The 12,314-nt window shown below is 31.4% G+C and overlaps 1 protein-coding gene across 1 annotated transcript; it reads left to right on the top strand.

Annotated features, from left to right (window-relative positions):
* Window positions 1-6,658: 6,658 nt before the first annotated feature.
* On the top strand, window positions 6,659-8,212 carry LOC123195221 (spermidine hydroxycinnamoyl transferase-like). The gene is given in 2 exon segments (XM_044608878.1): window positions 6,659-7,805; window positions 7,808-8,212. Coding segments are annotated over 2 exon segments (1,359 nt in total). The 5' UTR covers window positions 6,659-6,691; the 3' UTR covers window positions 8,053-8,212.
* Window positions 8,213-12,314: the final 4,102 nt, after the last annotated feature.

Here is a 12,314-nt window from a genome sequence, read left to right on the forward strand (position 1 = left end):
ACTATAAATCCATTTGAATGACACTCCAAACATAATTTTAAATATAAGAAAAAGAGTAAAATACTTTTGGGCTTACTTGTGGGTGTTACATTTCTCATATTCTTAAATGAATTTTGTCTTCGAAATTCAGCCAAACGGTTATGGGAACCTCTTTCTCATGCCTTCCTTATCCTCTTATGTGACCTTCTCGACTAGATGGTTCCTCCAATATCTTATATGGTCCCACCAACCTTGGTGCTAACTTGTATTTTCTGTGAAAACTTATAGTATGCTTGTAAGTGTTACTCTTATAAAAACTTTTTCGCTTACTCTATACTCAAGATTTTAGTTCTTCTTGTCAACATACTTCCTCGATATTCTTTAGTTTACTTATCCCATCTCTGAATTTCGTAACATCTTTTAATAACCTTTATGTTAACTTTAGCCTTTATGACTATGATAAGACATCTCTCTCACCTATTTCATCCATATGTGAAGGTGATTGACACTTTATACCTTTAAGTGCCTCATATAGAGCCATTAATATCGTTGTCTGATGGCTATTTTTGAATGCGAACTTCATTAATGATAACTTATCAATCCAACATGCTTTTGTATCTAGGCACCAAACCCTTAATATATCTTTTATCACGTGGTTAACTTTATCAGCCTAACTATTTGTTTGGGGATAACAGGTTGTATTGAAGGTTAACCTTATACCTAAATACCTCTACATACTTTTTCCAAAAATATTGAGACAAACCTAGTATCTTGATCTGGTATTACCATTCTGGGTACCCAATAAAACCTAACTATCTTTATAGTATAAATCTAACTAAGCTTATGTGTACTCGTGGTGTCTTTAACTATAATGAAGTGCATCAACTTGGTCAATCGATCTATTATAACTTATAATGCATTATAGTCACCTCTAACCCTTGATAATCTAACTATGAAGTTCATTGAGATGTGTTCCTATTTCCATTCTAGAATACTAAGAGGTTGTAATAGTCTTGATGGTTTCTAATGTTTAACCTTAACTTGTTGGCACACTAGGCATTTGGCTATAAAATCTACTATACCTTTTTTATATACCTGACTATTAGAAAGATATCCTTAAATCTTGATACATCTTTACACTATTAGGGTAGGTTATGTAAAAGGAATTATGCATTTCTGCTATAATCTTATCTCCTAAACTTTACTTTCAGGGAACACATATCCTCTCTCAAAACCTTATGATATCTTCTATTATACTGAAATTGATCTCAGTATTCTTAACCAGCTTTCATCTGAGCTATAGAAATTCATCATCTGAAGCTTGTGTTGTACAAATCTCATTAAAAAGGGTCGACTAAATCTAGAGACCTCATAATTACCCTATGATCATAGTCTTTTACGAATTCCAACCACCATCTTTATCTCATGTTCAGTTCCTCTTAAGTGAAGAAATATTTAAGGCTCTTGTGATTAGTGTAGATGTTACCTTTTACCTCATATAAGTAGTGTTGCTATATCTTAAGTACAAACACCAATGTTAGGTTACTGAACTGCCATGAGAAAGCTTGAAAATCAAGCTTCAAATATCTTTCTGTCACTCAAGGAAATACGTGTGTTTGATTAAGGTTAAAAATCCCTAAACGTAGTGAACATGACTTATATAAAAATTGATTACATGTTCAATACACATAGATTTGTGTTGAGGCACATAAGTATGCATCTATTAAATTTGAATTTTACACAAATTCCTTTTATCTGACTAACATGGTAATGAAACACGACCTTGGCCTATCCATACATAACCATGTGTCACCTAAAACTCATATTTGGAGTTTAAAAAACATACTAACTTATGTGAAAAGACTATTTTACCCTTGGGACGTACTTGTGGGTGTTATAATTCCTACCCTTTTAATGGAATTTCAACCTTATAATTTGTTGGAAATAGCTCAGGATACTTATCTCTCATGGTTTGCTTTATTTCCTAGGTAGCTTCCTCAATCTTGTGATTCTTTTAAAGAACTTAACCAAGAGAATCTGTTAATTCCTCAATTGCTTGATTCTTCTATCTCAAAGAATACATCATGAAAACGCATGAAAACAATCAACTATATAAGCCAAATGTTAGAATACATCATGAAAACGCAAGCTTGATTCTTTTATCTCTCATCATAACTCAAATGTTTTGAGAGTTCAATCACCTCAGTCCTTAAAATATGAGAAGGATCAACTATATATTTGCATAATGATAAGACAGAGAATACATCATGAAAACAATCCATGCTCGTTGGTAACGCAAGCTTATAAGCCATCTTACCGACTTTCTCCAATGTATCGTTGTAAGGATTAGATTGGCAACGCAAACCTATAAGTCATCTCATCAACTTTCTCCACTCATGTAGATAGTTTTGTACAATATATGGGTGCACGTCAATGACGTTTTCATTAAATTGACCTCTCTAAAGGATATCTATATGGATGGTTACTTTAGTGTCTATGGAACAAATTTTCTAAACACCATAAGTGCATGTGATCCTATGACTTAAGGTCATTAGACTGTTTCATTAGTATATTATATATGAAATATCATTGAATAATTTATTATTAATATTCGTACAGAGTACTGGTCATAAGATAGTATCGGTTGAGAGTTCTCTACGTACACTTTCCTTGATCGTAAAGGTAGGGTAGATTCTTGTTATTCAGTTAGTTGAATGTATTTAAATATTATTATGTATATTTAAATTTTTCTTTTCTTTTTTTTAGGATGAACGATTGTGGTTAATTGTTGACCTCCTTAGTGCAAGCAAAGAGGTCATTGATATTAGCTCACAAAGGGATGAGTCACTCGATGTTATGTAACAGGGAGAGCATGATGAGATATATCCATAATTAAATGTATATTTATAGATATATTGATCACTGGTAATATTAAATTACTTCTCTAATCCATCGTGGGGTACAGATGGTTGACTTGACAACAATAGATGATTTTTCTGCCAAACCTTCTCTATCGTATGTCGAGAAGGTAACATTAATTGATTTCATCATGTTTGTTAATTAAGATGAATTATTGAATTAACAATTTATGTAATTTTTTCATTTGGTGTGGACCGCTCATGGTAGGGTCATTTAGATGGCTCCACTCATTTGTACTCTATATACAAATCCAATAAAATTGAAGGCAAAATGACTAGTTCAGACCATTCCATCCTCTGTTGTAGAGCATAAGGAAGCTTTACTCATGTGGTACACTGGAGGTACAACATCCGACAACCATGATATGTATTTCATAGGAGCGAAGTCCAAAGCCACTTTTTGGCACACCATTATCGAGCTACGTGAGTGGTTAACTGATGATGTAAGTGGTCTGTATCTATTGATTTTGTTTAAATATTTTATATATTCGTGAAAACATAATACAATTCATGTTTTATATCCATTTTATCATTTAGATTCCTTCTTGGCATTACTACATCAACATCAACACGAGTAGCTAGTCATCATCCTACAGAATTGGATGACGGCTCATAACTTCTTCATGAGGCATATCAGGATAGTATATGAGAGTTGGAGTACCACACTGCCAAATGAGTACGAGTGGCCTGAACTATTCACAAACATGGTAGAGACAGATTACATGCCTGATTTGTTTTACAAACCATGGTAAGAGGTTGATAGGGTACTGTATATGTGTGTTTCTATTATAATTTACTTATACACAATAATGCGTCCATTATAATTTCTCGATGTTTCTAGGTTTTCATCATTATAAACTTTGATTGTGCCTATTAGGTCATCAAGTCTTGGTTTGTATGATTAGTTGATCATCGTATATAACTCTAAGACAACTTATACAAGTAAACATGATAGGCTTGCTTGACGGATGCAACCCTACACCACATTCATTAAAAAATGGTCCAAAATAATTCTTGTCACCCATAATAGGATCTTTAAGCTGGAGACTATTTATATCACAATTAACAGGTGACACATCCCCAAAATCCAGCTCATTAAAAGGAACATCAATCATCTTGCTCCCATCAAAGTCACCTTAATTTGGAACCCTCTCTTTGTCATCACGAACCCATTCTATAACAGTATAGAATGCATCATTATGGAAATTAATCAAGTCTTTCCCATCGGATTACTTTTTTACTTCATTATTATTGTTGCTGTCTATTTCTTCTTTTTCTTTTCCTTGGATTGTGATACATATAAAAAAAATTTGGAATACATTCCTGGAAGTATTTTGACATGTCAATAAAGCCCTTATATCTTCATCTTTTTTTATTTTTACAAGGAAGTCGACCTCGATACTTTTGGTTTCATGCATAGTTGAATGTAGTTTCAGATTGAAACAATACCACACTTTTAACTGAAAAGTTGGATAAATCCTTCAATATTGTTCCAGATGGAATTTTAACCAACTTTTTAAAGCCTTCAATATACTTCACTGTGTTTTGATCACAGTAGCATAACTAGATATTTCAATTATCAATTCTACAATATAAAATTTTGGTAAAAAAAATAAATATTTATTATAAAAAATCCAGAACAAACATTTATCAATATCAAAATGACCTCTATATTTTTTTTTATAATTTCATTTAACCCCTTCATTTATGGTTAAATATCATATGCCACTTCTAATTTTTCAATATTTCATTAAACAACCCCATACATTATTTGAAATCAAAATGTTTGTTTCATATATTGATTAATATCCAAATGCCTACTATTTTTTTAATATTTTTTTACCCCCTAATATATTACAAATTATCAAAATGCAACCTATATTTTCATAATATATACGAATTTGATATTCTCATAATATCGAAATGCCCCCTCATTTTAAACATATTTTTTAGCACCCTAATATTTTGTTTAATTTCAAAATATCCCTTATATTTATTTAACATTTTATTTAAGAGTCATATATTGTCTTGTATTGAAATAACCCTACATTTTATCAAAATATCCTTATATTTTTCTAACATTTCATTTAAAACCTTAATATATTGTTTAATATCAAAATGCCCTTATATTTTTCTAACATTTCTTTAACACCCTAATATATTATCAAATATCAAAATGCCCCCTTTATATAATATAAAAATTTGATTTAACAAATAAAATTAAATTTAGGGTTAAGATTCGTATAAATAACTTGTTCTTACGAATTAATTTTTTTACTTGAATTTAGAAATACAAATTTTTTTTTTCCTTTCGAACGAACTCATAATATTAAATATTAACTAAAAATGAATGTGAGAATAAGGGTGAGAGTTTGAATGATGTGAAAAAGTGTGAGAATAAGAGTTTATATAAAAGTAGTGAAAAGTAGTCTTGGTATTTTTAAAAAAATTTGTGGCATTTTTGCTTGTGGCTTTGAAAATAGGCCATTTTCACTAAGAAAATGGAAAATGAGACATTTCTACTTAGTTTAGGATAGAATGGGGTATTTAATTTAATTTCTTTAAAAACTTCGTCACAACTTTAATAAGACATACATTTTGTGGGCAAAGTAGTTGTCATATATATTTTAAATATTGTGATAAATATAAATGTTATCACAATAAATTTATAAGAATGGACTTAAACTGACAATAGGAATGACAAAAAATTGCCACTATATACGCATTATGGCAATAATAATTTATAGTAATTGTAACAAAAATTTTATCATGATATATTTAAAATATTGTAACAAAAATAAAGCTTATCATAATAAACTTAAAAGAACGCGCTTATTTTGACATTTATAGTGTCACTATATACATATTATGACAATAATAGTTCATAGTAATTGTGACAAATTTTTTTTCACAATATATTGAAAATATAATGACAAAAATTAAATTCATTACAATAAACTTAAAAAGACGAACTTATTTGGATAATAGTGACGACAGAAAATATTATCACTACATATATATTATGACAAAAATTAGATTTATTGTGAGAAAAATTGTTACCACCAAAAAATAAAATTTCTGGGTTAGCACTTGCATGTTTAGTCAACTTCGCAAGGGGAATTAAGGTAATTCAAGATATTCAACCATCAATACATTATGATTATTATAACAATTTAATACAATTTATAGTCCCACATGGGGTTCAATGAAGTCCCAAGTGCTAGGAGCCTTTCATAAACGAAGTTAAGAAACAGTGATACTATCGTATTATTCAACCGCATTAGTTAATCATATTAGTAGTTGTATAATTATTAATATTAGGAGTTATTATTATTACTTCCTTACAATCCTTAATAACAGTCTCTTTAACTAATACAAACCTTAAAATAAATTAGTAATTAGTTTCTTAATTCTGGTGAGATTAATATCTATTATACTATTTATCAATTCTTACACTTGTGAGCAAGATGTAACATGTAACAAATTATAGTTAAAATTTTGCAAGATTAAAATATTCTAAAATGAATATATCATGAATATATTAGTATTAATATTAAATTAAACACAGGTGCCAAGAATTTTCCCATAAATTCTTACTCTTCCAGGGAACTGCCAAGTTCATGATACATTCATTTTCTCAAACTGCACTCTGCATTGTCGGTAACTGAAATCAATTCCTTGCAATTTTTACTCTTCAAGTTCGCCTATTTATGTCTCTATAATCGCTAAGGCCAATACCTCATTAATTATATATACAATACTTATATCTCCAGCGACCATCACAAAACCAACAAATGGCAACTGTGAACTTGAAGAATTCTCAAATGGTGAAGCCAGCTGAAACGACATGGACTGGCACTGTAGCCCTCTCAGAGTGGGATCAAATTGGCACCATAACTCATGTTCCCACCATCTACTTCTATAAAAAATCTCTAAAACTCGATTCAGGTTCCGTTCTCGATACCTTGAAAGATTCACTTAGCCGTGCTTTGGTCCATTTCTACCCTCTTGCGGGCCGTTTGCGTTGGATAGGTAATGGTCGGTTAGAGCTCGACTGCAATGCAAAAGGTGTTCGGCTCATTGAGGCCGAGTCTCAAACAAAACTTGAATCTTTGGGTGATTTTACCCCATCTCCAGAGTATGAACTTCTTGTTCCATCTGTTGATTATACTATCCCAATTGAAGAAATCCCACTGTTGCTAGTGCAAGTTACCAGGTTTCAATGTGGGGGTATTAGTCTCAGTTTCAGTATATCTCATGCAATTGTGGATGGTCAGAGTGCGCTTCATTTCATATCCGAGTGGGCGAGAATAGCCCGTGGTGAGCCTTTAAGTGTGGCGCCGTTCCTTGACCGGAGAGTCTTGAGAGCTGGAGAGCCTGTGGTGGGTTCTCTTGAAGAGTCTGATGATCATAATCATGAAGAATTCAACCACCCACCGCTCTTGCTCGGGCAATCGAACAACTTAGAAGAGAGAAAGAAGAAGACCATCGTAGCCATGTTAAAGCTGAGCAAATTCCAAGTAGAGAAGCTTAAAAACATGGCTAATGAAAGCAAAAACGCAGGATACACTCGCCCTTTTAGCCGGTACGAGACAGTGACAGGACATGTGTGGCGTTGCGCCTGCAAGGCTCGCGGGCACATGCCCCAGCAGCCCACCGCACTAGGCGTATGCGTCGATTCACGCAGCCGCATTAAGCCAGCATTGCCACTTGGTTACTTTGGCAATGCAACTCTTGATGTCATCGCCATCAGCTGCACTGGTGAGCTCGTTTCGAAGCCATTAGGTTATGCGGTGAGCAAGATAAGAGAAGCGATAATGGCAGTGACTAGTGAATTCATTAAGTCTGGGATTGAGTTCTTGAAGAAACAACCGAGCTTAACAAAGTTTCAAGATATTCATGCATTGGGGGAACAGAAGGACCCTTTTATGGAAATCCTAATCTTGGTGTGGTGAGTTGGTTGACGCTGCCGATTTACGGTCTCGATTTCGGGTGGGGGAAGGAGGTTTATATGGGGCCAGGAACTCATGATTTTGATGGGGATTCTTTGATTTTGCAAAATCCTAATGAAGATGGAGGGTTGATTCTTGCATTGTGTTTGCAAGCTGGACATATGGAAGCTTTCAAGAAGTATTTCTATGAAGATATAATGTAGGAGAAATTAAACATATTGAGAATAATTAAGAATTAAGAGTTAAAAAAACAAAGGAATTTAAAGAAGAAGAATATATGAAACTTGGTCACTTTGGATTTGATTTGAATTTAATTTCGAGATCTATTTTCACGTTACATATATACATGAAGTTTATTCCGATGCTGTATGTGAATGAGCAAGTTTCATAGGTTTATTATTTTTCACGTTAATCCAAGGAAAAATTATTGAGTTTTTATTTATTATCATAGTAATATAGTCCTCGTCCTTCTAGTTTTCATGGAATTATATCTTCCTTTAATGAGTTGAAAATACCATATCAATGGTTTAACTATTTCTTATTGCAAAAGACCCAAATTGAATATATATAATTAGTACAAATTATACATATTTTGTTTGAAAATTTTCCGATACGGGTTAATATTAATCATATTTTTTTATTTTAATAAAATCAGATAATAAATAGTTCAATAATAATTTATAAATTAATTTAAATGATCAATAAAAATAACCTAATATACTTAAAAGTTATGATATAGATAAACAATATAAACATGGATCTTAAGGGTTAATAGACCATTATTAATATGTTCCAATAACCTACTATAGAAGGGTTAGGTGTCCTTTCTAAAACCCTAATAGAACATTTTTATCCATTGAAAATCGTTATTCAAAGAGCTTTAAAGGAGGAAAACCTATTACTTCAATGCAAGAAATTTTTAGGAAATTGGCGAATTTAGAAAGCATTTCGTTTCAAGTTTTCCTATAATCTCTTCTTTAATTTAGTATTTTATGCTCTATGCATAGATCTTGCATATTAGGATTGAATGAATTTATTTTGTTAATGTAAATTAAATCTTACATGTGTTATCAAAGTTAGATGTTGTAGGTTATAAAATCTAAAATTCAGATACTGAAATTAGTGATTAAAATTTAAAATTTAGGGTTTGATACAATTTTAATTTTTGAAATCTTATTTAACCATTGAAATATGCAATATGTAACACGTACAAGTAGTTATTTTATGTATTTCATATATGTTTATGCATTGAAAATTTCTAAGTGTTAAAGAGGATGTGAATTCTAGCCTGATGTACAAGTATACATGTAAGGTGCATGCTTTTTTATCAACTTGTCACATGAACGATATAAATATCTGTCATGTTGGAGATTAAGTATCAGATGCATGATTGTGCATCAATGGATGCATGACCATGGCATTGATTATTAGCAAATTTTTTATAATGGACATGTCAACCATATTAAGGGATGTTTGGTATTATCTAATAACATTCTTATCCAATTGGGCTTTATGGTAACTAGTAATCTAGCCAAAGAAAAGTATCACACCCATCAATGCAACTTAAAAAAGGTCTCTGCATGAAACTCTGCTATAGAGAATCTTCCTCCACGCTCACAAAACCCTGGAGGTAACCTTGATATATCAAAATCATTGACTACAAAGAAGAACCCTATAAACATTAGATGACCAAATAGAGTCGTGATCTATGAGAAGTCACCAAACATGCTTTAAATTGTTGCCTTATTCCAATCTTGAGTCTTCTTGATCTCCAAACCTCCATACCTTAATAGATAACACGCCAATGTCTAAGCAACCTTAGCACTTGGATGTGAAACTAAGGTGTGAATAGAATCAAAATAGCAAGAATCGAAAAGGTTAATTATGAGCAAATATTACATAATATTATGTAATTATGTTGTATAATTTGTTGTGAAATTATGTAGAAAAATCTTCTTTATTAGGCAAATAATAGTTCTTAATTACTATGCATAGTTCACTGTTGTAATATAAATAAATCTATAATTTTTTAATGAGATATAGAATTTGATTGTCTTCTTCTTGGTTATTGATTTTTTTTATATCATACCTATTTTTCTCTTTACTTAACATGTTATCAGAGCAAGGTTAAAAGAATTTCTTTCAAGATTATTGAACCCTCCTTGAGGAAAATACTTTAGAGTATCATTAATCATATTGTTATCAACAAGCACTAGTTACATTCAGCACTTCTAGGCATTAGTTTGCTATTATTTGAATTGTGATCAAGTATCAACCTTTTGTGGTGATTCGCTCTCTAATTATTGTCAATTAAAGGACAAGTGTGATATGAACTTTAATCATTTACTTTGTGATATTTTCTTTATTAAGATGAATTTTGAAAAATCAAAAACCATATCACTTAAATTTAATGGAAAGAATTATTCTCTATGAGAATTTCATTTTCTAACCTTTGTTGAAGGAAAGGATTTGTTTTGAATCCATGATAGATGTATAACTAAACCTATAGATAAAAAAAAAAAAAAAGGTCAATGGAAAACTAAAAATGCTAGTCACCATTTGGATTTTGAATTTTGTTGAAATAAATATTGCATAATGTCTTTAGACCATTTAAAACTGCTTTTGAAATCTAGAAACACTTGGAGAAACTATATTCTCAAACCAACTAATCTAGGCAATTAGAGATAGAATTTGAGATTGCAAAAATTTGCCTAGGAGATAGAGATGTTAGAACTTTTTATTTTGAACTTCTAAAATTATGGATAGAAGAAGATATGATGTCAACAGTCTTATTTTTGAGCAAACCTATGAAGAATTAAAGAAAGAAAGAGATTTTGAACTTCAAGTAGAGTCATGGAATTTCTTATAAAATTGAGACCATAATTTAAAAATGCTAGAGCAAACATTATTAATCAAGGTATTAAGAAGCTTGATAGTGCTCTTAGTGAACTCATACAAAAGAAAACTAGGCTGAGTACATAAGCCATGTTAGATGCTAAAAATAATTCAATAGATACTATTTTTCTTTCTTCTAGTCGTAGGTTTCAATCAAAACAAAAGCATGGTGATCACAATAATGTCCAATGCAGGCATTGCAATGAAATTGGACATATACAATCTCATTGCAAGAAGATAAATTTTTGTAACTATTGCAAAAAGAATAAGCATATAATTCTTGATTACCGATTGCTGAAGAATAAACAAAATCAGCCTGCATTCTTTACTTCAAGTGAGGAAAGATCCACCTTCAGAGGCAATCATATCTCATAAGAAGCTACTCAATAGATGATACAAGACTCTTTACAATCAACACTTCCAAGTGTTATCTTCTTTGCTTTCTCTGTTGTTGGCTTGTTAGGTAAAGGAATTAAAATCCCTTGGTTTATTGATTTATCTACATTTAACAACATGTCTGGACAAAAACAAGTATTTTCCAACCTTAAGATATCTCTCACATATAAATTTCTTATCATAACTAATGGGAAAGAATTACCTATTAAAGGTGTTAGAATCATTCATTCAATTGACAAAAATAAAACATCTTTTTTGGTAAGTATAAATTAACAAGTGCAAAGCGAGAACAAAACAACCTAAGCATGCTTGAAGAGTGAATCTTCAAGTTAGCAAAATCTATACAAAAAGGATCATACAAAAGCACTAATAATAACCTTCTTCTTATAGGACAATTTCCTAGGTGAAGAGTATTACAAAGCTTATAGAAAATAACACAAAATTGTAATCCTCTTAAGAGTCTATCTAAAGGCATTGAAAGATAGAAATCAAGAGAATCTAAAGAGTAAAAAACATAAAAACAACCCTCAAACATAGGAAGGACAATCCGAATGTTGGAATTCGACAAATATGCCATTTTTTAGAGATTAAAGCAAACACACCAAGGCCACTAACGACTAAAGCTTTAACCAGGCCTATTAGGAAAAGCTTCACTCCGCCCAAACCAAGATTACACAACAACCCCTAACTTTGAATGATGGAACTATCCTTATCTTCATACTTGATACCTTACATTGTCAAGGCTCTTTCTCTAAAGGATTTAATCTCCATAATTAAAGAATGAGTATCTCAGACATTTTTGGAAAAAAATCTTATTATTGCACTCTCTCCAAATAAGGTAGATAGTAGCACCAAAACTAAACTTGGCTAACAAGAATTTCAATTTTTTATTCTACCAATTCAAACTCACTAAGTTAATATATTCCAACCACGACAACACATTATAGTCTATGTTGCTCCATCTAAGAACCTCTTTCCAAATCCGTCTAGTGACCATGCAAGTGAAATATAGGTGATTAATAGATTCCAAGGGTTTTTTTATAGAATACATAATCCATGTTATTGATCAGGCCAAGTTGCATTAGTTTGTCTTTGGTTTTGCAATCTATCTCTTAAGGCCATTTATAATATGATTGAGTTTTTAGGGATTTGGTGCTTAAACCAAAAGAGTACT

This window comes from Mangifera indica, chromosome 13 (genome assembly GCF_011075055.1).
Source record: "Mangifera indica cultivar Alphonso chromosome 13, CATAS_Mindica_2.1, whole genome shotgun sequence".
NCBI lineage: Eukaryota > Viridiplantae > Streptophyta > Magnoliopsida > Sapindales > Anacardiaceae > Mangifera > Mangifera indica.